Genomic DNA, 26,681 nt, shown 5'->3' with positions numbered 1-26,681 from the left:
AAACTGTGATTCATTCTAACTATGGTTAGATGGAGCAAGCTAGTTTGGTAACCTATGTTTTGAAGTTGATTTGTTTCAGTGTGGTTAAGATTAGCTACAATTTGGTCAGAATCTAACAGATGCTTTTACAACTGCCAATTCTCTTAAGCCTACCAATTCCACTGCATACGTATCCCCCAATGAACACACAATGGTGACCTAATGCTTTTGAGGCAACTCAAAATGAGCACTTTTCAAAGCAGGCAGATCAGCAGAACTTGCAGAACTATGCCAATCTCATCTCCTTCCAGAAACAACTGTTTCTGCTCTTTCAACTTTCAAAATGGTGGATCCATTTGTGTAATGGAATTGGCTGGACTGAGTTCTTGCTCAATAGAAACAGTAAGACAGAAAAGAATTAGTGGGGTCATAAGCCTCCTATTAGATTCTGTCTTTGCCATTGTTCAGATGATATGACAACAATCTAAATTAGGAGTAAAATATTTTAAAATATTCATGGCCATGTAGGGAGGGATGAGGCAGTTCATGAACCTGAGCTTTGCTTCTGGAAGATGCCTTGATCTAAGTTCAGGGACTTCCCATTCTCCCTCAGTCCCCTGTGTGACAGACCACTCCATTTTGGAAGGTCATCAACCCTTTGTGTAGCATTTTCAGGGGCTGCCATGGTGAGAAGGGAATGAAGAAGCCCACTTCCATCAGACTTGTATGCACCGTTCCTCAGGGTGCTCCTGCTCTTTACAACAGATCTGAGGAACACACAGGGGTACAAGGAAATCAATTCTGCCAATCATTTCATCACTACTGGTGGAATATAACCATGGATTCAACATAATGCATTAACTATATCCACTTGCTTTAAAGTGAACACAGGAATACATTATTAAGTCAGGATTTTAATAAACTAAACCCAATAAATTAATCTTCCATTTGAGATTCAATTATTGTTATGAAAACACTATGCAGGACTGTAAAAATATAATTACAAGAAGATACTGCTGAAAAGAAAATGTTAAATACAGAGAACAGCTTTTGTTTCAAGAATAAATTTGATTTGCAGCTTCATTTTAAAAAATCTTTTTCATTTATAATACTTTTTTGATTTATGCAGCCATATTTATATGAGGGAGAAATAATGGATGGAATCAAATTAGTTTTATTTAAAATAAATTTGAAACTCATTGAAACTAATCTTTTTGATCAGCTCTATAATTTTTAAATTAGTTACAAAGTAATTTATATGATATTCACAGCTTATAAACAACAAAATTAGTATGTTTTTCTTCCTCTGAAGCCTTCTACTGACAAAATTGCACCTAAACATAAATGTCTATATGGAAATTTGTTTAGCAGCAAATTATTTGCAAATATACTTCACTGTATGTTTCTCACAGGACAGATATAAATAAGATCCCAGTCTTATTTCTATCTGTCCTGTGAACAGAAGATCTTTCTGTTAGCGGAGATTTTTACCACCTCCACCAGCATTCTAGATGGAAGCTATATGGACTGCTGCAAGATCATGTGCTTCTCACCCTGGCCACTATGCCATTTTGAAAAAAGTGCAGAGGAAATTCAAAAAGAGCACTCATTTCCCTGTTTCTCTAACAGTTATTGTAAATTGTATTACAGCTTAGTAATTGTAATATTACTCTGTTGATACTTTTCCTGCCTATTAAAAATGTCAGAAAACAAAACAAGACATGAAGAAATAGACTCAGGTTTCCATTGGAAAGGGGAGGGAAGGGAAAGAAAGGGAAGAAATGGCATTTGTGTCTTTCTTGAATGTATGCTTCAAAATCCAAAAGCAGGATTTACCTCTTTATGTAGTAGTGGTAGACAATTGTAGCACTGAAAAAAAAAAGATACACACATATGCACAAAAAGCAAAGCCTTACAGAGGGATGGGCAGAGGAGAAAGAAAAGACATGCTATTTTAACCTTTTATGGATGCAACCTCTGTCATGACTACTATTGATATAGTAGTAGAACTCATAGAAAAATACAACATTTTCCTGATACTGAAGTAGTTCCAGTGTTAAGAGTCCTTTTTTAAAGTAACTATAAATATAAGGTCCTTATCAAGTGGGGTAGCCTATCAACTGAGAAATCTTATCATCAACTTATATCACGCTGACTTCTGTGCTGAAAAGCACAAAAAACAGAAGTATGGAAATACCATCCAGAAACTCAAAAAATACAAAATTATGTCATTGCCAAAGTTCATACATTGTGCTTATGGTAATTTCTAATCTTACCAATTCCTCCATCCCGAAAGTGTATCATAAAGGGGAAATTGTGCAATATAAGGAAGTAAAAGAGTGTTCTCATGCTATTTAAAAAATTAAAAGAGTGACATTAAATTATGTTAAGAATATAATAGGAAACTAAAGATCATTTGCACAAATACCATTCAGAAGAGGTTGCCCTTCGTGTACTCCCCTGGAGATGACTGCACTGTAAACGTCTTCAGGAAATCCAGTCTTGCATAATGTATTGCCTTCTTCACAAGTTGCCTTTATAGGTGCCTGAAATGCAAGACAGAATTTATGTAATACTTGCAACCCCATTCATCTGAGAAACATTTCACTTGGCATAAACCCAGATTTTACTACTATCTTGTACAAAGAAGTTCTTTGTTTCTAAAAGGCTGCAATTAGAATTCTGGGGGCAAAGGGTTAATCTTTTTGATAACTGGAATGGAAGGAACAAATCCCACTTGTCTAGTAAGACCACAATCTTGAGTCTTTAAACAACTGAATGTTTCAACTAAAACAGTCATTTTGACTAAAGTAAAATCATGAAACAAAATAAATACATTCCTTCAAACAAAAATAAACCTTAAAGAAAATGTGTTAGATATGGGTATGATACATACTGATTCAAAGGCCTGTTCACTAAACTTATCAACAGATCTCAGGGACTGCCTACTTAACTATGTATCTGGCTCATGGATAAGAAGAGAAATATGCATCTCCAGTATATACCTATCCACAAGTGTTTCTAACACAGTGATATTTGCTATAAGAAGTCATTGAGGATCAACACACACAAAACTTAATTTTAATCCCTTATATTTAAATACTTTAAATGTTCACTATTAGGAGACAATTGTGATTAAGAACCTTTTAAACAGCAACAAAGTCTTAAATCATCTTATTCTCAACTTAAGTCAGGGGTTAGCAGAATTTAGGTTTGCAGGATCTACTTTGTTTACTGAAATTCACCAACTGAAGTCAGGATCAAAAGGCATACAGCATGTTCACATGTCACCCTAAGCCACCCTGAAAGTATGCCATTCCCTGAGCAACCCACAATGACAATGACATTGACTGGGCTGACAATGACTGGGCTTCCCATGGCTGTTCTCCCACGCCTTCCTCCTCAGTCCTCCAGACAAGTTTTATCCCAGTGTCCGTCATGGCGGAATCATCTTGCCTCTCCCTCCCTACTCTGATCTCTACCCCATGATGCTGCTGGGGTTTTTTCTCCCAGAGCCTCAAAACAGACCAACAGCAAAAAACATGACTGGGTTTGTGTTTTTTAATTTTTGCACCTGCATTTTGTGCCACTGTGTCCATATTTATTTATTTGTCAGTCTTTCACAAATGCACAGTATTTGTGAAAGCACAGTAAAAGTGCTTTTACTGCTGCCCAATATATGTAGTCTTGCCTGGTCAATTTCCTTATAAGTTTCAGTTGTCAAAGGAAGCAGGGAAGTGGAACTGAGAATGGAATGACAAGGCAAGATTGCATGTTGACTAGTTTGCACACAGTTGCCAGTGGACAATTTGAAAGTTGTCATTTGAAGGGGAAAAAAATAGCAAAAAGGGAGGAGAAATGGGCAAAAGAAGGTGGAGGTAAAGCATGGGGTCTCTCCCTTAGCAATGTAAGCATTTTAGTATCTTCCCTCTTTTTTTCCCAACACTTTTGCAAGTCAGCTGTTCTTGATAGGAAAGATTTAATTCACCCCAAATTTTTTATAGAAGCTTTCCTGGGCATTCACTGTTGCACTAACTGTGATTCCTTGACGGTTCTTTTTTAAAGGTGCATAAATATGCACAAATTTAATGGCTGGGAAGTAAGTGGAATGGAAATCTGTTTATCACAAACAGCGATTGCACACCCAATGTAGATACGGAAATGCCTATTTACTTCCCAGTCATTTAATTTGTATACACCTCTTTCTTTCTTCCTTAACTGTCAGGGAACTGCAGTAACCTCAGTAATAACTGTTCTGTAAACAACCAGCAAAAAGGTGGCAGGGGGAGTTAGTATCTCCCTTCCCTGGAGTAGTCTGAGAGTCAGGGAAGTGTTGAGAAGGTAGAAAAGACTGAGAAGCATTAATTCAACACTTAACTAAGAGAACCACATCACTAAGGGGAGATACTGCCCTTCCTTTGGTGCACTTACTCCTTTGGCCTTTGCCCTCTCCTACATTTCAGTGCTTGTGCTGCTAGGTCCCTGCCTCGTCTTATTGTTATTTCTGCCCTAAACCTTAGAATTGTGCATTAAACAACTTAAAGGAATCTTGTCAGAATTCACATTGGATAGTCATATGTGTGCACCTGGATAGAATTATGTGTGTATATAAAGACTGTCCACAGAGTGGCAAAAACGTAATAAAATATTGCAACCCCAAATGTATATTTTTCAGGTACCAAAAATATATGTAAGAAAACCAGGGAACAAATGACAGACCTCAAGAGTAATTCTGGCATCAGTGGAAGTGCAGTCATTGGCAAGATTGCATAAATGTAGCAAGGGTATCCTGGTTGGTTCTGGGAAGAGAGTGCCCCTTACTCCTGGAAACTGCTCATCCCGATCTTAAATAGTATAACAAGACTATCTTTGCAACTGGAGAGTTTCTTAAATTTAAGAGAAGTTATATATTTAAATGCAAAATATGCAGTTAAGAAGCAATGCTACCAATTAAAATATAGTACAGTGAAATTCAACAGTAAATCTAGTACAAACTAGAGAGCAAGGTTAAATAACAAATATATATGACTAGTGTAAAAAAATAGGCTGACTTGTAGATTTTGCACCTCACAAATCCTTTATCTGTTTGGAGAAAGCATATGCATCACTTAAAAATCACATACACACAAATTCCTCTAAAGAGAAGTCCCCTAAAGTATAAAAAGCAGCTGCTATTCATCAGCTGCACTTGTAAAACATCATTTTCATTGAGGTAAACACTTCTAAATACCTGTTGTTATACAAATATATTGGCATCCTATTAACAGTAGACTGGACATAAGAGTTGACTACAATCATTTTAGGTTCCTGCCCATCCTACAGACAAACTGTAGGTCCAAACAAAATGTAAATTGCAAATTTCTAAATTATAAGTGATTGTTCCATAATATACATTAAAACCAATTCCTAACTCCCAGAATTTGATGGAAAGGGAGTTCTTCTTCCCCAAATGTTGTCAGAGTTCATAATTTTATAAGCAAACCCAATACAACAAATAAATCCTGGGTGGGCAGCTGAAAAGATAACAGGATTATAACAAGGCTGCACTGATGTGCATGGGAATCAGTCAGCCTTTTCCAGCATGTTATATCTGCTAAACAACCCTTATAAATTGGAACAATGCCGAATGAAACAAAGAGTTGGAGACATGAATGAAGAGGCTTCTTTATGCTTTAATTTGCAACCTCTCAATTTTTCTTAGAAACAAAAGAGAGGACTCTGTTCCCAAAATCAGCCTATTGTAAAGATTCTTTAGTCATAAACACATGAGAGGAATCCAAGATTCAAACTCTGACAATGTTTTATCCTTTCATGTTTAGCATTTGAAATTAAATAAAACTGCATTTGAGCGGCAACACAATCTGGGTCATTTCAAGTTCAGTCTAAGAGTATTAAACTCCATTGCCATACCTCTCCTGCCCAAACCCCCTCCCCATTTCATGTCACAGCAAACAATGTAACATTAAACATTTAAATCGTCATATAAAAGGCAAACTTTTTATTATTACAGTATTACAGTAATTATTACAGCACTGCTCCTTCTGTCTAGGGCAGGTGAGTTCAGGAGGAGACAGAAATATGAGAGCAATTCACAGGCCTCTCTCAAGACTATAAAGTAATGAAGGTTTTCTCCTAGAACCACTCAAAGCAATTGTTGATATAAATGTCCTTTCCGGTATGCCAACAAGAGATCTGTGAGGCTCCGCTAATCTCTGCTAATTATACGATCTAAGCTTAGTCCACCATTTCACAAATCTGTTGGGCATTGGCCTGGCAAATCTATACAAAAAGGTCTAAACCAGGGCTTTTCAGTCATACAGCCATGAGCCACCACCACCCCTATGAGAGCTTCTCCCCAATCCACTGCAAGACAATGGGATTATCTTGCTGGGACTGGGACTGGGGCTAGGGCTGCAGTGTGATGCTTTGACTTTTTTTTCCAGAGGCAAAGCAAACCAATTGTGGTTCTTCCATCCACAAAAGAATCCCTGCCAATGCACACATTGCAACTCTCATGGAGAGGCCATTTTAAACATGACAAGATTCATCACATGATCAGTCTTCCATGTCTGCTTTGGCAAACCATGTGGCTTTCACCAGAATCTTCTCTTGTCAGACATGTGTAATGGTATGTGAGTTATCTGACCTGGGTGATGAACTGTTACACAGAGACATCAAGTAATGATACTCATATTATGGAGCAGGTCAAGTGGCCGCCATATGGCAACTATTAAGATGTAAACTGGCCCTGATATCTAAAAATGTTCTATACAGCCTCACATTCTTTGATAATGAGTACTAGGAAAAATGATATGAGACCCAGGAAAAATCTGTCAGAATTCAGCTTGATAGGCTTGGTTGATCTCATGCCTTATTGTCTATGAGATGAATAAAATGCTGGTGTCAGTAACGTAACTAAACGACTAATTAAGCAGCTAAAAATGTAGTCCACCTAAACAGCATATGAATGGGCCTTGTAATACAAACTGCAACATAATCCTATTGCACAGTGATGAAAGTTTAAGGACAATACCAATGCTGCACCACTCATTCTAGACTGTGAAAAACATCTTAACATGCCCAAGCTGACAGTGTTATGTAGGATAGATATAGACTTGTGTGATTTCTGTAAACCTGAGGGCTTTTTCACTTTTCATAAAAAGTAATTCCCAGTTACCATTAGCTATGGAGGTGGTCAACCAGGTGGATATTTAGAACGTTTGTGGAGGGAAAATGCCAACTTGCACAAAGCCAATTTGGCTATGTTCTCAAACAGATTTCTTTATCAATCCCTAAGATTTATTTCTGTCCAGAGACGTATGCAGTATATATCCTTGCTAAAGAAGACTTAATGGTTATCAGAATCATAACAGAGAAATAAAGTAATTCAACAAAGAATTCCCATAGCTTTTAATTGATAAATGCATATGAATTTTCTCAGCAAACAGAATTGTTCTTGTAATATGTTGGCAGAAAAATCCATGAACCAGAGCTAATATTTTACATGTATGCACCTGTGAAAATCATTTCAAAGGAAATCAGTGAATACAAAGCATTAATGTATTCAGTCAGAGCCAAATTTAAACTAAAGAATGCTTAACAACAGTCACAGGCCAGCCCAAATGGAGTCAGGTAGAAGTACAGTCAATAAGCAGATATCTATATGCTTCCCTAATAGTTCCAGTATTTAGGGAAGAAAACATAAAGAGAATTACGGTTTTGTTCAACACCAATGTGCTGACTCAGTCACACATCAGCCACCTACACACATTACTAAATGTGCAGAGGATCGCATGAGTGGTAGGAAGTACTGGCATCACAAGCTGTCTAATCACATTCTTTTTCTTCAGGTGACCACATTAGCTCATAACTGGGACCAGGGAGCAGGTCTAAAACTGCGCAGGAGACAAGAAGTCCCTGCCCTCATGTGATCTTTACATGAGCAGGGCATAAAGGGAGCTATGCTATACTTGTTTTTAACTGTATCAGTTTGCCAATTTGCTGTGTTGTTTTAACAGACAGTCAACAAACAGTGCATGTTTCAAGGCCACAGCAGACACCCAAAGCATTTCAAGTCTGAAGGGATACTTTGCCAAAATAATCAAATTCTCTAATCCTCTTCACTGTAACCTAACTGTGGGACATCTATTTTTTAAAAGCAAGCTATAAATAACTTGATTAACACACAAATATTCAGCCACACATTTAATATAATTGTTTTTATATTTTGTTGTACACTGCCCATAGCACTTCAGTTACAAGAATTATAGAAGTTCAGCATCAGCATCTCTTTTCCACCATGGCCATTCCCTCTTTTCTTACGCACATGGATTACTACTTTACTTTCTGATTTAGTAAAACCCAAATCTGGGGTTAATCTGAAGCACTAAAAGATGATTTCAGCAAGCCTCCCCAATTACTATTTCAACCCATGGCTTGATCCTAGCTTACAATTCTGATCTGGAGGACTCACTCAAACCACAGTTTTCTAATTCAAATATAATACAAAATATAGTTTTATTAACCCAGGAAAAAACTTGCTAAGCAAGGCATATCCATAGCAGTCTGGGCTGTTGTACTGTAATCAGTTATGTTAGTTGGGTTAAAATATAGGACATAAATGCCTAGAAATTACTCTAGGCATTTATGTCCTATAAACATGGCAAACATGGCAAAACCAAGGGCCCAGTTGCTCATGGGGATTTGAACAAGAAAGTATGACAACTCCTTCCTGTGCACAATGCAAGTAAGGTCTGGGAATTGGGGAAAGTGGCAGGAACCGCTCCTATATATACCAAGGGGAGTGGGGGCAGGGTTCCCACCAAATGAGCTTAGCTAGGAAAATGGTCCCGACAACAGGCTGTGGGCAGACACAAAGCCCGTATGTGTGAATGCACAGATGAACACTCAACGAACATCAGTAACAGGTAAGCAACCTTACTTTTCACTTTTGAATATAAGAACACTAGAAGAGCTGTGCTGGGTCGGACCAAGGATTCATCCAGTACAGCGTTCTGTTCATGCAGTGGCCCATGGAATCCCACAAGCAAAAGGGAAGTTCAATGGCTGTCTTTTGCCCAAGTTTTCCATACTCATATTTGTCTTTTAATGCAGTAGAATGTTTCAACTAGTTGTTCTGAATCAGATTTTTCTCAACTTGAAGTGGAAACAAAAAGCAATGCAGGAAATTATTAAGCTGAAGGTGCTACAGTTTCTTCAGAAAAAGAAAATAAGATATATCAGATTATTTGGGGCTATATATCTTAATAAAACTGTGTTCTTTCAGATGAAACATGGAACAAACAAAAAACATCATAAAGAAGCATATACTATTGCCTCTACATGTTTAAAATATTCCAATAAATAAGGTCATTAAGGTGTTTGAATATAACTTTTACATTATATTGGGTGGTCAATTTAATTTTCCCTAAGTAAACTTTAATTTGAACATTGGAAAATTTTCAAGTTCTAGTTTTTCCAGAAAACCAACACCACTGTTCATAATACTTAAAACTATAAAACACAATGTGATACAATAGAAAAGTTTAAAAGTTCAAAACTACATTTCAAACAAAAATAAAAGCCAAAATAAATCCTAGCATCACTGCAAACATTTAAAATACAGTAACAGATTTTAATTCGTATAAACTGGAAGACTCTGCCTGGGGAAATGAAAAGGTCTTCACTTGGCATCAGAAAGACAATGTAGGCACTACGGAAGCCTTTCAGAGAAGCTCATTCCACAACTGGTGTGCTACTCACAAGTTGATGTGCCTTTTTAACAGAGTTAACAGCTTCTCTGCATGAAGGACTTAAGCCTCTGCTGTATGGAGACCTCTTCCATTTTTGACACGGAAGAAAAATGCCTTTCTATAGATTCTATTAACCAACCGCAAGGTGGTATCACTGCAGTATAGAAGAGCTTCCTCTTTTCCAGTTTGTCATGATTTAAAATTGAATACCACATTTTCCTTGCTCAAGAAAAGGAAAAAGACCTTCCGTCACTGAGCAATAGTGCACAATAAACGTATCATGTACCAAAGTCCTAAGAAAAATAAACCCAGTTCCACATCTAGTCACAAACTGGTTTTGCCTAGTTCAAGGGCATTGTTCTTTTTCACTCAAAATAATTCAAAAATGCCAGCATTTTATAGGAATTAAGATTCAAAACATCATAGCAATACAGGCCTATAGTTCTAAGTCTCTTGATTTTTTAATTTTAAAAAATCTTATTTTTATCAATCTTGTTGACATTAGAGGCCTTCTTATTTCCATTTTCAATATTACAGAACTGCTGTTCATCTCTGTAAAATAAATCCTAGCTAGGTAGGAGAAAGAGTCAAGAAATGTTTCTTAGTGGTCACTGAGCTAGGCTGAGATAAACTGAGATATTCTGGTTAGCTGGTAGAACACAGTTCTCTAAAGGTGCCTTTCTTTTAAAATCTTAAGTCTGCTGTAAAGTCAAAGGGCACTGGGGAAGCACACAAGGAGCCTTGATGTTCTCCCACAATTGTTAGCACCTGGACAGCAGACTAAGCAGGTACACAAGGTCATCCAGTCAATTTCCTCCCATATAATATTCATATGTAAGTGTGAAATCACACTTTTTTGCTACTTTTTTCCTTAAGCACTACCCTACTGTATTCTCCCTTTCCTTCACTTTCAGGTTAACAGGGAGATACACAGCAACCAGCCTAGGGAATGCTGATTTAGTTCTTCGTCCACCCTAGTATCATCATCATCGTCATCATTGTCGCCATCATCATCTGGTATTTGCACCTAGCCTGAGGAAGCATTCTGGATCAATGAAAAACTTGTATAAAGTTTTGTGATATTTTGCTTGAGCCTACTAAAGATATTGCCAATCCTAAATTTTAGATTCTAATCTAATTAATGCTTCTGTGAGTTCTCTCTCCTCCATCAGAGATGAAAAGGAAGCAGATACACAGACCAGGACAACCAAAGTATCCTGGATTCCTATTGGCTTTCTAGCTTCAAGACCAAAGATACAGAAGGGAACCCCATAGTACTTTCATAGTATTGCATAATTTCCCAGATTATACCAGGAATCCAGTCATATACTAAGTCAGATGCATTGATCTATCTACCTCAGCACTGTCAAAATTGACTGACAGCAGCTCAACATTTTTCAAGCAGTATATTTTCCTAGCCCTACCTGGAGATGTTGGGAGTCAAACATGGGATCTTCTGAATGCAAGGTATCTGTTCTTTGACTCTTACCTGTAGTTCTATAAAGAGATATGAATGCGGCACTGCAGAAGAGTAACCAAGTAAATGCAATGCTCAATCAGGGTAGAGACAGGGAATCAGTGAACTCTCCCTGATACTGCTTGCAATGATTATCTCCTGGGAGATAAATCTCATATGCAGTCAAGGCTATTTAGGTGTCTTCTGCCTTCTGATCTGATTGTTCATGCTTCTGCTGGTTCATTCCACATTATGTACATTAGGACTCCATTTATCTCTCCAGTGTATCAGGCTTTGCTGAGTGTACAGCTAAATTGTATCTTAATCATTACATCTTTCAGGTTGTTCAGGGTCAGCAGCAAATAGAATATTAAAAATGTAGACAGGTAAAAAATGCTTGAAGATATTTTTTTCAAAAGAATTGTAAAGTCGGGGAGGAGGCAACATATTATTCCGCTTTACATAATCATCATAATAACCCACAATGCTACAACACTTGTAATTTATTGTAAAATACTTATGAGACTGTTAGAAGACCCATGTTACTTAACCACTCTATTACTTGAAAAAACTTCTCATTCCTTAGTTTTCAGTGGCTTAGCCTGTTGGGAAGATCAAAGCTTGAACTTCACCTACAAATTGACAATTGTGTATTTGTATATGATCAATGAGGCAAGAAGAGTATTAAAACAACCTCCAATGAGCTATGTTGGAACAAAATATAATCAATCTAACACGTTCGTGTAGTAACCATTTTTGAAGTTGAAAGGACTTAGCTCTGTTTGTATCTTGGGTTACATGCCTGTTGGCAGGACCTATTATATCTAATTTCTATACCTCAGAAATTGCAGACACTTTATAAACAAACCATCAAGAGTAGGGCCCTTAAAAGAGTTCTCAGTTCTACAGAAATGAAAAATAGATTTGGGACAGGAAAAAGGAATCACAAAAGCACTTTCTCTTGTGGTCACAGGGTCTTGAGAGCAGATCTGCAAAATAATGTCAAGTATTCTGCTCTCTAAAGCAAAAAAACATCCCCCACACTTGAAGCAGACCTTGAGCACATAATTTAATCAAGCTGCTGCCAATGGACATATTCACTGGTCTCAGTGAACCAAGTTAACCTCATGATGCAGACTGTTAGAGACAATTAAAACTTCAATTTCAGAAAGCACGTAAGAAAATTTGCCAGGAAAACACACTTCTCTCCACATGGATGTCAAGGAGAAGACTTCATTGGTATTCTATCTTTTGGGTGAAGGGAGCACAACGAAACATGAGATTCTTGGCATGCATTCTAAGGAGCACTGCACCACTGTACCTCTGCTTAGTGAGGTAAACTATGATCTCTCTCTGCAAGATGCTTTGACAAGCACTCCTTGCTTGCATGTGATGGTATGCTGCTCTCCTAAATTATTAGCATCATCACCTGTCTTTTTCATGTTGCTTCCTTTGTATCAGCCAATTACCAATCAGGACCAGGTTTAGAAGCTAATCAGAAGTATTCTTACTATATCTAATTATGCATTATAAAGAGACATAAGGGTCAATAAAGTAACTTTTGTTTCATGTTTCCAAAAAGATTAAAATATATTATTAGAGTCGCAATTGAGTATTAAGGTACTAAAATTACTGATTTAAATAGGTGGAGTTGAACTTCTATGGTAGCACTAACTTTTATACTAAGTGCTTAAAGAAGAAAATAAATCTTTATGAAACTGTAGGTATGCAAAGTATCTTATTACTCTTATCCTCATCAAATCAAATATGGAATACTGCAATTTTAAATAATGAATTTTTGAAACAAAATTAAAAGCAGTTGTTTTTCCTAATGCCTCAAAAGTCTTGTCAGTGTAGGCATCCATCAGCATAAATGTGATGTGGATAAGGCCAGACAGTTTTAAATAGTGAGGTTTGTCAAAACATATCTTTAAAGATACAGAGAAGATCAAATCAGGGAAAAAAACTCAGTTAAACTGATTGGTCACCTTTTCAAAAGTGTGTGTTACTTCTTATTTCATTTGACAACAACATTGGCAGAGTCCAGTTTTGCTAATGCAGTTGAGCATACTTAAGTTATAATTATAAAAAGCCCACTGGAGGTTAGTGGTATCCATGAGTAAGAATTTCCAGAACAGACAAAGCAATCCTAATTCACATGTAGCTTGCTAGAGTGGATAAGGATTGGATGGAGGCACCTCTCCTACATTCTGCCAGTGGAGGCTGGGTTAATCTACTGCAGAATGGCACTATGGATGTCACCAGAGAGGTCTGCAGCCAATGGAAGATCCTAAAATGAGATATTCTGGAAGACTGATGGAACTTCCAGATCCAAACCCTCCCTGCCTTTAGGTGCTCCTCACCCATGTCAACCTGAAAATTAAGATTTTTTTCCCTTCTGTTGCAGCAAATAGGAGAAATAAAACCCACACCACTAATGGCAAAAAAGCCCAATAAGGCATGGTACAGGCTTTGAGACAATCTGCCACTTCACTTCCCTTTGACCCCCACCTCGTATTGCACTGTTAAACTTCAAATTCCACTATGCAAGATTAGTTTCTTCATCCAGCATTACATAAAATAAAGCAAAACAATTAACAACACATTCCTGAAAGGTAACATAGGGAAGAAGGCCCTAAATACTCCTTTTATCTTCACAGAGGAGCTTTTTAAGTGGCACAGCCAAGAATTTCAGGAAACAGAACAGCTTCAAAGCATTGGAGGAACAACACATTCTATTCCTCAAAATATTCAAAAAGTCACAGCTATTTAATTCCAAAAGTTTGTTTCATTTTTTGGTTATCTTGAAAGTCTGATCATGATTTTCATGTGGTATACCACTTGTTTTGCATACTGAAGATCCCAGGTTGAATTCCAGGATCTCCAGCAGGGCTCAGAAAGAAACCCTGCAACGTCCTTGGTGGCTTGTAGTGCCAGTATAGGGCTGAATGGAACAAAAGTCTAGTTTAGTACAAGGCAGCTTCCTATGTTCCTATGGGTGGTCCTAAAAAAGGTATTGCTTGCATGGGATTTTTGAAAATTCACCATTCTCTCTCTTTTTCTAAACTGTTGCATGTCAGAAGATATGCAGTTATGTTTCATGCAAGGGTAGGAGACCAGTAATTTGGTTCAAACAAAAATTAGACTGCAAACCTTATTGTAGTTTATGCACAGGAACAGTACATTTATACACACACACACACACATATTATTTTATTTCATTTTTTAAGACAAGGTAACAGATTTAACATGGCATTTTTGACTACTCCCTTTTAACTGTTCTGTCTTCCTGAATACCTTTTGTTTCCTGTTACATTTCATTAGAGTATCAGCAACACTGAACAACTGAAAGAGAGAATAAGCTGTGCGCCAAATGCAGGATTCTACAACAGTCCATTACTATACAGGTGCTAATTCCAGACAAATACTTGTTTAGAGCATTTTTGGCAGGGGATGGCATGTATCATATTGGAAATTTTGGCATGTTGGAGAGAGGGAGGGTTCATTCATCTGCCCATCCTCTAATTAGATATATGCTATAATCCATAAACAATGTCCTTACAGAAATGTGATATTAAAAATGGTGTGTCAGTCTTCCTGCACATCCTGCTTCAGTCCTAAAAGTCACATTATTTTTAAGGCAAATTTCAATGTAAATTTGCTGTACAAGTGTTTACCAGTAATTTTGCTGATATTTGTTTACTGCCTAATAAAGATCCATTATTTCTGTTCCACAACAGCTATTAAAACAACAAAGCTAGAAGATGGCCCTACTGGAAATTGCTATGGTTTGAAATAGCCACTGTACTGACCTTTTATATATAAATTTTGCATAGAAATATCACAAATTGTACCTCCTGCATTACATGGCCATTTTCTTCCACTGTTTGCATTGGCTTGGATCTAGCCAAACCAGACTAAGTAAGCTGCGTTTGCATCCCATTTGAACTTATGTCACTGGACTCAAGTCATTACTAATTTGCCCCACTGTTCCCAAATGAACCTAAATTCAACTAAGTCAATCTGGATTCAAACCAATATTTTGTTTTGTTTATATATTTATAGTAGTGAAATAAGGGTAAACTTCATGCATCTGATGAGGCATGTTTTAGTTTACAAAAGGTTTCTACCACAATAAACATGTTAGCCTTAAAGTGCCACAAGACTCTGGATTATTTAGTCTTTGTTTCAATTATATTTCCAAAAATCAGAGATACAAAAGTATAGAAATTCTGATCTATTTTTCATTTTAAGGAACTTAAAAACGGAAGTTATGTGTGTGGGCAATTAATTTCGTAAATGAGGAATAGGCAAAATTATCACAAGATTTTTAAAAAAGCAAAGCATGAGTCACTCATTAAGTGGTCAGCTTCACTTAATAAAAATAGCTTTAGTGAATTTCCTCATGCTATTTTTATGGCTTACACAATAGGTTTCTACAGTAATTAGTATCCGAATGTTCACTTTCTAATATGAAAGTGTTCTGTGAGGCTGACCCTTTTTCTATAAACATCTTAATACAAAACCTGGCATCTACTCATATTACTACAAGCTTTCTATTGCATTCCAAGCATGAGAGGGTCCCAATATACCAGCTGAAGACCACTAATGAAGTGGTCACAGCAGCATAAGATAAAAGCAACAGGAATAAATGCAGAAAAACTTTTTACACCAGTGGAAATCTGGGTGAAACTATTGGGTGGGACAGGCAATGTTCCCTACATATAAATGACTTTCATTTTGTTTTGGGAAAAGGAATCCATGGTAAAGGATTCTGAATCTGATCCAAAAGAGAATCTTAACCCAGTGGAGGCTTCTGCTGGAGTTTGGGGAAGGGGGTCCAATTTCCCATTTCCCTCCCTTTCCCTTTGCAGTTCCGTTTCATTTCCCAGTATTCCAGTGCATTTCTCAAGCATATGGAACATATTTAGAAGGGGATGTACAAGGAGTTATTTAGAGAAGAGTAAATTGGCAAAAATGGCCTAACTCCTCCTTCTTCCAGAAGGAACATGAGCAGGACTGAACTGAGTGGACACTCCCATCAGAGCATTAGTCCAACCCAGTGAGGCACAGAAACAGGAGTAATGATCTTGAAACTTGCTTAGGAAATAAGTTTTGACCAGAAGCTAGGCCCAGGTTCCTCAAGATCATCATTCTATTGTCAGCTTAAAACTGAATTGCAAATACTGAACTGCAGTTCAGTTTGGCACCATATCAATTAAGAATGTAAAATAATATCAATATAAATATCCAAATATAAATATGGCATAAAGATAAACTTGTAACTCTGGTATGTACTATATTGAAATGCTTTATAAAATGTTAAAATATGCAACATCTAAAGGCACATCATCTTGACTCTGAACCAGATAAAGTAGGTAAGCAAAGTGCATTTTGTCAACTAATGTTATTCTACAGTCACTTTCTAACTTGCCTCGAAGATATGTGAATTCTATCTGCTAACATGAAAATAAAAAAACCCTTAAAAGGGGACAATTCTGTATTCCCCCAGAAAATGCAGACATCATTAACAGAAACATCAATAGTAGTTTGCGTCTTTATTGAATCTGAATGATTTCATTAAATTTATTATCAAAAGACCCTAGAATCCTAACATCTCAATTGTTTCCCAATATATTTAACTCATGTACATTCTTAATTATTCAAAAGCAAAATCTGAAGCATTTTTCAAACAGGTGAAATAACGTATCTGAAAAGAAACCAAGAAAACCTAAATATTTTAAAGTTTATACATCTGGAATACAGTAGAGAACTAATTTCATTAAACATGTGAGACAGAACATTAAAATCTTAGATGCCTCCAGAATGAAATCATAATGGGCAGAGAAAGCAGAAGTTTTCCCAAGCATTCCTATATTAACCTACCAAAGTTTCTTGGAACTGTAGTTCCATGCCATTTTTTCCCCTTCTCCTTTTAAAATCAACAGCACATGATCTGCTATCATCACACACCATCCCTTCTGTCACATCATTGGCTGGCAGAATTAGGGCGAAAGAGCCATGAAAACCATCTCACATACTTTCTGTATCGCATTATAAGGAAGAGTGTTTTATATAGTATAAAAATACACTATACATCAGCAGCAACTCTTTCTTACTGGTTCTGCTTGGGTCCTTTGCATGCTACCCTTCACAGGTCTTTTCTAGAATTTATACAGTACATCATTAACCTGTACATAACTTTCAGACATGGTGTAACCAGCCCAGGAAGCATTAATGAGCAGAGAATGTGTGGCTTCCATTTCTATCACAGTAGGTTTGACTTCAACTAAAATGTATGACTCTTGTTGTTTTACTATGTTTAAAATCCATTTTTCAGGGTCATTTGAGCTATTTTCAATTCTTCAATTGCTTTTTCAGAGTTTTAGGCTATGATCCTAGTCACACACAGAAATTCATTAAGCCAATTAGAGTTACTAATTTAATTGATGCTTTGCTCAGAAACACCCCCCCCATGTTTTCCTGAGCTCCTACAAATTGTTTTTTCAAAACAATCTTCTACTTTTCCAAGGTTTACTTCAAATATTTCTTTTTATTTAACATTTCTTTTTCTTCCTTCTTAGTGTCAGGCTTTTGCATAATAAACATTGATTTTATTTAAAACTTTATTTGAAAATAAATCATTCAGGAGATAGTGTTTAATCATAAAGTGAACTGAATACTAGAGTTTCAGCATGTTCCTAAATGCTGTATTTCTGCTAACATACATTGAATATGTTTGCTTTGCTGTGTAATGATGAGCAAATATGTAATAAAAACACATTTAACTATTTTATAAATAAAAAGCTAACAGAACTGTTTTATAAATATACATAGACTGAAAAAATACAACATTTGAAGAAATGCAATTAATGGAATCTTTGTGAATGTAGACATGCTCATATATGATTTCCTTGAATATATGAACACACATGATGCAAAAGTTACATTTCTTATAAGCTAATTTCTGGCTTATAAAAAGTCTTCACAAAAAGGGGGAAGAGGGAGGTAAAGGAAAAACCAAACACCTAAAATAATTCAGACTGCTCTCCAGACACTGGTTTATAAAACTGATTTCATACCTAAGTTCCAGTCTTGTTACACTCTATTAAAAACACGCCTAACCTGATTTAATGGATACACAAACAGAAGGGAAATTGGATTCTCCAACCATAGAATGCCACTGACACTAAGTGATACACAAAAGCAATAAAGCTGGCTCCTGTACATAATTTATATATTCTGCTTTTAATTTAAAAGCAGTCCCAGAAGAAGAAAAAAACACATAGTAACATAACAGCTTACTACAAACCTCCAGTTTTAAGATTTACTAAGTGATGTTTTCAAACCAGAACAAAAGTTGGGAAATTACAAAAAAAGTAAAGACTAATGTAAAAACAAAAATACAAAAACAAAAACAAAGCACAATCTAAACTCAAGCTGCAGATAGACACTGAAAACAATAAGCTTAGCCAAGAGTTAAAACAATCCTTCCAGTCAGGGAGAAAAGACATGAAGGAAAGACTCTGGAGGTGCAACACGGACATTTTCGTATCAGGACAAACTAACCTCCTATTAAGCCAAAGAGAAAATCCCCCAGCTGTTTAGGATCAATGTTTCAGAACCATCAAAGCCAGGGAAAAGGGTAGCGGCTGTAAGAGAGGAGCAAAAAAATGTAGTGAATTGAAATAGGGAGAAAGAAAATGAACCTCTGCAACCAGCCAAATCTCTGTTTACTACATTTCAGGGATCCAGTTCACAGCCAGAGAGTAAGCTGAGCTCTGCACCATGGACAGGGACTGCTGCTGCAGCTATTGCAGCTTCCTCCCTAAACCCAGTCATCCATCCCTCCAGGATTTAAATGGGAAACCACTGGCTGCCGAAGGCAGTCCCACTGCCAGCCAGAAATATCACCTCAGAGTATGGCACACAAAGAGTCACATATCTCTTTGAGAAGGCATACTCCAACCACAAATGCCATTAAGAGACAGTGATCTGCACCATCTGTCCTGAGATTTACTCCTGCCCGCCCTTTGCACTAGCAAGAAAACTAGCTTTCAAACTGACCAAAGCACCAGCATCCATATCGTGTACACTCTTCTATCCTGCACTGTAGTAATTCACTTTAGGAAAATTCTAAGAGCCCCCAGTTCCTTACACAAAGAGAAGCTTCAAATGTGTACGCTCATGTATCAAACATGGATTGATTGCTCCACAGAAATTTTCACAAACTAGTACATTTGTTACCCTGCCTTTTCTTTATTGCAACAGGATATTCTTGATAACCTCCCAAAACCAGGGAAATTACACCCTGGACAAATTTCACCAGCACGTGTCCACTGATCTCTGCTTTCTGAGGGACGGCCTTAACTCTATATTCTGTATCTACAGTGTCTCATAATAATACCCCAGAAATGTTATTCCATCATGCACTTTACATTCGCTTAACAAGAAGTGAAGATCCTCTACTCTCAAAGGCATGAAACTCTATAAAAACAAAATAACCCTTCCACACATAAACAAGTAATAATCCCTACACTACTTTCCAAGACACTTCCTGAGTTTAACAACTCTTAAACACTGGGCCACTCCAAATCTACCTCTTCTCAACACATACTGAAACACAACAGAAATACACAGGGGCCTACCAGTAGGGCCATCCAACTCCCACAATGGCGCACAGCAGCCTTCTCCAACTGCATGCTGCCCTGCACCGCCTCCCCCCCCCCCCACTGCCCCATTTGCTGGGTTCTAGCACAGACTACAACTCATGGACTTGTGGACATCAAGCACATATGCCTGGAGAGCACCAGGTTAGGGAAGGCTGACACATAGCCTCATACCCAGGAGTCTGCAAACCAAGCTAGGCAAACGCAGTCCCCACCAGGTACACGTGCTCCCTATGCAGACACCTACATCACAAGTTGCAAATAAATAAGCCTCACAAACCTTCTGCCACTGCAACCATGCACTCTCCGCCAGCTGGAAAGAGCCAGCTCACCTCACCTGAACATTCAATCTTTAACACATTCATGACAGGGACAGTAGACTCGTCCTTTGCCACAACCACAGTTGTACAAACCCACTCGGTTTCAGCCATAGTGCCAACCTAAGAGTCTCTCACTGCCTGCCTTTATGGACAAGACCTCAGCCCCAGGTCCCAGGGGACTTTGCCAGTCTTCTTTGCTATGACCATCCCCCAACGCCCTCTGTTGGGCGAGGAAGGTGGACAGGCTTTCCAACCAGGAGACACCGCTTGCCCCTGGTGGAAATTCCCGTTAGCTGCAGCAGTAGCAACAGCAGAGAACAGCAAGAGCCACGCGGGGGAGGAGAGTAGCGAGGCTGCTGGGCGGAGGCGGAGGCTGATTAAATTCTTCCCGGGAAGGGATTAGCGGGTACAGCAGAGGGGCGAGGCAGAGGCTCTGCAAGCTCCTCTTTATGAGGCTCGAGGTCACGGAAGGAGGAGTTCCAGGCAAGTCTGACCCTGCTAATCAAGGGATCTCTGAGACTGTATATTTTGATCCAGGTAGAGGTACCAGAAAGGATTCGTGTGTACAGTTGGCAGCACTCTGCGTGCTTTAAATGCAGCAAAGGAGTTCTAACCCACATTACTGCTGCACTTGCAGCCGGAGTCACACCCTTGCCAGTTAATCCGAAACAGCTACCAGCCCTGTGGTTCCATGCCGGCAATCACTAATACAGATTAGAATCTTGCATGACTTTTAACCAGCAGGACTTCAGAAGGATGTGTAACATCAACTTTTTAAACCTTCCTGATGGTGCACAGGAGCAGTTAGCACAAGTGTAAGGGAGGCGATAAGTAACTAACTCCATGCAAGGATATACTTCAGCGTGCACTCCATGACTATGTGCCCAGAGACCGCATGGTGGATTCTGCCATAGTGACCCTGAAGTAAACAGGGCAAAGGAGTTGGAGTCGGAAAAGAGAAAAGATGGTGGGCGGGGGCGGGGGTGTACAACCTTTTATAATGGGATAGGAATAAATCCTGCCCTAACCATGTATTCTGGAAGCAGGTGTGTCAAAACAGAGGCAAGTCCAACTTTCTCCATCCAAGGTAATTTGGGACCATCCTTGGGAACATCTATCCTTCACAACCAACTCTCCTCGTATCTGCATGTGTAGCAGTATTCTGCATGGAAGGAGGAAGAGAGCACTAGCTGCCGCCATCCCACCCTCCCAAGGGAAGATTGTGGGTGGCATCAGCTCCTTTCCCACGCTCCCTTCCAGGGAAGAGATAGCGCCAAGTTCCTGTCCCGTTCTGCTCATCCCAAGTCATAGGGATCCATGATTCCTACGCAACCCCTACCACGTTCAGAAGTACTGCGTCGCCTTCGGTTTGTTTTAACGATCACATCCCATTTACAGCCCTTTCTACCCTTCCCCCGCTTCCTGAAGCCGAACTTTGCTTCTCTCGTTAACACTCCCAGCGCATCCCAGGAGACTGCAGGGGTCACTTGGTCCTAAGTTTCCGCCATACCCCGATCTTTTCCCTGGCAAACATGCATCCTCTAGCAATATCATTAGTAACGAAGAGGCCACCTGCTCTTCCCCGCCCTAGGAAAGAGGGTCTTTAACTCTCGTTCCCCACCAGCCGAGGAACCAGCCGCTCCAGCCCGAAGCTCTTCAACTCTAGACTGAAGGCGATTTATTCTTCCATGCTCAGCGATCTGAATTTCTTTCCTTCCCAGCCCTACCCACAACACATGCACCCATTGATACACCCGGCTTTCCCCTTTTCTCTTGGCCAATGGAGGGATGAGCTTCCCCCGGGCCCTCTCCTCCAGAGTCTGCTACCGCTCCAATTCCAGTTTAGCAACCTGCTCCTCCTTGGCAGATTCCCCATCAGTCCAATGAAACCAGGCCCAGCTTAGCCTGTGGGGCAGCTCGAGGAGCAGGATCCCTCCACCCCACCCCCAGCCAGCCACGCTCACCCTCCCGCATCCTCCGCCTAGCCCCGCCACCGCCCTTCGCGGATCACCAGGAACAAAGAGCCCCGAGCCCAGCTGCTCCTCTGCCTCGCTCTTATCTTACCTGCTGCAGGGCCGCCAGCACCATCAACAGCAGCGGCGGTAGGATCCGCGGCGGCGCTCTCGCTATCCGGCACATGGAGGCGATGCGGGGGGAGGAGAGAAAGCACAAACGGGAGCGAGCGAAAAGTCCACGGATGCGGGGGCGGGGGGGTTCGGAGCGTCTCGGGCCAGAGAGGGGAAAGACGGGAGGGGCCGGCAGAAGATCCTCGGGGTTTGCCTCGGAGGAAGTGGCGACTGAACTCTAGGTCAGGCTGCAGCCTGGATTCTTACCCCTCTTCCCCCGCTTGCGTCCTGGGTGCCGGGGATAAGCTATACACGCTCACACGGATACACAAACACACAAACACAAATGGCAGCGGGCGAAGGCGCTGCTAAGGGTGGCTAGCGGCGTTAGCAGCTCTCCCGGGCTTTTCCGTAGAACATGTCTCTTCCTGCTGCTTGGACGGTGGCGGAGTCTTGCCGCGGCTGGCTTGTGGTCTCCGGCGACTTAGGCAGCCCCCCCTTTTCTCAATGCGTCGCCAAGTGCGCCCTGGCACTGCCGCTCCGACGCCGGCTCTGCCTCTGCTGCATGCTCACCCTGAGTCCCTCGCCTCCCCCGGCAGCAGTAAGCGGCGGCGGCGGCGGCGGCAGTCCCCTCCGCTTGTACACAATGATAACAATACCACAGCAGTCTCTGCCTCGCTCGCGCTGCGTGCCTCTGTGTGCGCGCGCGAGCGTGTATGTGTGTGTATGCGCCTTTCCTTATGCTCGGCTGCTGCTGGCAGCTTCTCCTCCTCCTCGGCTCTCCCTCCTCTTCGGCTCTCCCTGCCGGCCGCACGGCCAATGGGAAGCAACCGGCTTCAGCTCAGCCCTTGCCCTGGCCAGGCAACCGCCCACAGCTACCCCAAAGCGAAAGGCTGAGCTTTTGCTGCTGCTGCTGCTGCTGCAGCCGGAGTGGTGCACAGACGAGGCCGTGGAATTATTGTTGGCACTTTACCCCGCGGGAAGAACCAGGGGCAGGGTGTGTCTGGCTTCCCGACAGGAACACACGCACGCAGACGGGAGAGACGTTAGGCAGGGAGGGGACCGAGGGAGGGGAGGGGGAGGCGCGGCAGAAAACGGGGAGACTTGAGGCGGTGTTAATACGCAAGTATGAGAACGCTCGGCCGATTTTATTATTTGCGGGGTGAGAAGGTCTGGCTCATGTGAGAAATGCCTATGCAAAAGCAAGCAAAGCCCAGCGACGCTAGAGAACGCTGTTCCAGCCCCTATTGTCTGCAGGCGCTTTTCAATGAGCCACCTGCTGGGAAAAGAAGCGGAGCTATTTAGACGGCAGCGCTTGCTTTTGTTTTTGCTCCACTCCCGCCATCGCCGAAGAGCCTGGAATTTGACCAGCCAGCCAATTAGGAAGTTTCTGTCCCTGCGGTTATTGGGTTAGCGGGCCTTTTGTTTCCGCCCGCGACCCTTTGCGTTCTTCTACTAGTACCTGCTTCATTTCTCAGCAAATGACTCTCCCCTCTCTTTTTTTCTGTTCTTTTTTTTTCTTTTTTTAAAGAAAGCTTTGCTTGGCGCTGGGCAGAGCTCCAGTCTGCGTGTCCAAAAATGTCAGGCTGCATAACGGAAATCAGGAAGGTTGCTGAGTGCACAGTAACAGCAAGTATCAGTGCTGGGTCATTTGCAGAGCTGGCAAGGATTTTCCCTCACCCCACAGGTCACTGAGCAAACTTGTTTTGTGTCCATGCATCAAAGCCTCTAGCCTGAGTGAGAAACAGCAAAAGGGGTTGGCTGGTCGGGGGGAAGGGTGGGGAAGGGAGGGGCTGTAGGCGCTGCTGGCTCCAAAACAAGAACAACTGGACGCCGGGTGGCTCGCATTCTTGATTTTTAAGCAGTTTATTTGGCAGGATAAAAACGTTGCATTTGCTCTGCTTGAATATAAACTGTGATGCAGGTGTTTTCCCTAGGAAGTTGGCCTTGCCACTATATACAAAGTGATAAAGAGCCTCACTGGGCGTATTGTGAGGAAGAGTGGAATATAAGTTAAATACACAGTGTAAGGACAAATAATCCTTATTCTGCTTTTTGTATTAACTAGGCATACCGGGGTATAAGATAGATTAATCCTGTTTAAATGTGCTTTAATGATTGTGGCCATGAGCTACCAATAACTGAGTAAAACTCCCACAGAAAAATGTGTAGGATTTTCATGCCAATCAAACATGTTTGCAACATAAATCATTTTGTTTTTTGAAAAATATGTGTGCTTATTCTTGATCTTACTTGGTATAGGGATTGTGTCGATGACATGCAACTTGAATCTGGCAATTATCTGTGCTGTTGGATTAGTGTAGTTCATAACTAGCACCATCCAAAAGTGTTGGACAACACCTCCCATCATTCCCAATCCTGATTGTGATGGGAGCTGTAATCAAAACATTTGGAAAGCAGGAGTGGAGGACAGCTGATATACCAAGAGAACTAAAGCAATCATTAATATCACTGGATGAGCTTGGACAAGTTGTTACTTCTCACAAAAGCAAGGAAGAGTCTTGTGGTATCTTAAAGACCAACATAAGCTTGCTTAAACACAATTCACTTGATCAAGCTTACAAACTGTTGACTTCAAACTTAAAAACACATGCTGGATAGGGAGGGAATAACTGGAACATTATATAAAGATACACATGCACAGATAAACTGCTACATAATGCTTACCTTTGCTATCTTCCCCCAACAGTGAAAACAAAAAGAGTGCTTCCCTGTTAATTCTGCTGGCTTTCTGACTGGTGTTCAGTACCATTGGGCATTGGATCATTCTGGATCAACTTTATGGATGAAATATTGGACACGGTGCTTTGCAGTGGTTCTCCTTCTCAGGTGCAATTTCCAGGCAGTGCTGCTAAGAGCACTTCTGTTCAGATATTATGACCAATGGCTTGTGCGGTTTCGTGACTTTATCTTCTGTATCTCATGCTTTTCAATGTCTACCGAAAACTACTAAAAGAGATGTTACAGAAGTCATCATTATACTACCATTCTGTTACACTGATGGCACTATGGCTGTGCTTACATTAACATTAAACCATGCTGTGTGGTCGCCATGCACAGTGGTTTCTTACCTAGTTTTGGGATTTCGATAACATTATTTCCTTGTCTGTGCAGTTGCCACCCTCCTCAATCTTTCCACTTAATGGTAGCCGGTATCCCATCAGCCTTTGCAGCTGAAACTCCTGCCTAGTGTGCCCGCCTTGCCTTCATTAGGCCACACGCTCTCTAGGGCCTGCATTCAGCCAGCTGCTCCTGGTTTATTTATCTATTTCTTTCACTGCTCATCCAAAGCAGCACCACAGAAGCCTTTTATTCTGGAGCAGCACTCCCCTGTGCTGTCACATGCCACACCACTGCATAAGCATACCCATCCACAACCGCAGCCCTTCCCTCCCCTGAAGATGTTGCTGAAGATGTTGCACATAGGCATATATAGGGCATACATACAGGCAGGCTGAGCCTGCCCCAACTCCTATCCATGCCATGGCTGCTCCCGGTGTCATCCAGTGCCTGTATCCCCACCCTCAGAAGCCATCCTCACCTCTGGCTGCACCATCACACATAGAGGCTCCAGTGGCAGTCCCCCCTCATGTCAGGGCTCACTGAGAGCAGCCTTATCTGGTGTTGCCCCATAGCTCCCTTTGTCCCATACCCCCTTTTCACCCATTCCCATAGCCAGCCCTACCCACAAGAACCACACCTCTATTGCAAGGCACATTTTTATTATGTAGCTTCATGGGGACTTGGGTGCAGAGAAAGGGTGGCCATGCTGGAGTGCCACTCATGCCAGGAATTAAAAAATATAGCAGTTTTTGTCTGCTGCTGGGTGAGCTCTACAGCCCCACAGCCATGCCCACATCCTCCTCCCCACCCACAGCAGCCAGCAGATGCTGGATGCAGGTATCCTTTTCACCATGCCTGGCATTGCCCATACAGGTATCATATCTGGAATGGATCAAGTGAGGTGTGAGAAGGGTTGTTGATTAAGCACCAAGAGAAGTGAAGTGGCTTGTTATAAGTCAAAGGGCAAGCTGGTGGCCCTGGGACTGGCAACTTACATGAATCCTGCCTAAACTCCTGGAGAGACATTGCTGCAAGTCAGTGTTGACAGAACTGAGTTAGATGGACCCATGGTTTGATTTAGCATACAGCAGCCTCCTATGTTCCACTGTCTTCTGCTTTCTAGCCATTTGCCTTACCCACAAAGGGCCGCAGTAGACATGGTATGAATTTCATGTATACAATTAATGTACCTGCTATTAAAAATGGAAACGGCAGGTGTATGGGGGAGTTGGACCCAAGCTGGGGAGGGCAGTTTTCACCTATACCTCCTGGAGTAGTTCTGATGAAGATCCCATGGCTTTTGGGGTGCTCACCTTTTCCTCACTGCCCTGCACATAGCCCATGTGTTCCTCCCA

At 40.7% G+C, this 26,681-nt stretch overlaps 1 protein-coding gene across 1 annotated transcript in view; it reads right to left on the bottom strand.

Annotated features, from left to right (window-relative positions):
• The window catches only part of CDH2 (cadherin 2), a 119,663-nt gene extending 96,833 nt beyond the window's left edge, over positions 1-22,830 (bottom strand). The window contains exons 1-2 of the mRNA XM_044424386.1: positions 22,241-22,830; positions 2,408-2,525 (exon numbers count right to left, since the gene is read on the bottom strand). Coding sequence (XP_044280321.1) covers positions 2,408-2,525; positions 22,241-22,315 — 193 coding nt within the window. The 5' untranslated portion in view covers positions 22,316-22,830. The remainder of the gene's footprint in view (positions 1-2,407; positions 2,526-22,240) is intronic.
• Between the last annotated feature and the right edge of the window lie 3,851 nt (positions 22,831-26,681).

Source organism: Varanus komodoensis, unplaced genomic scaffold, assembly GCF_004798865.1.
Source record: "Varanus komodoensis strain SLA01 unplaced genomic scaffold, ASM479886v1 scaffold14_1, whole genome shotgun sequence".
NCBI lineage: Eukaryota > Metazoa > Chordata > Lepidosauria > Squamata > Varanidae > Varanus > Varanus komodoensis.
Note: the sequence above shows the minus strand (reverse complement) of the source record. Positions and strands in the feature narration are given on the sequence as shown.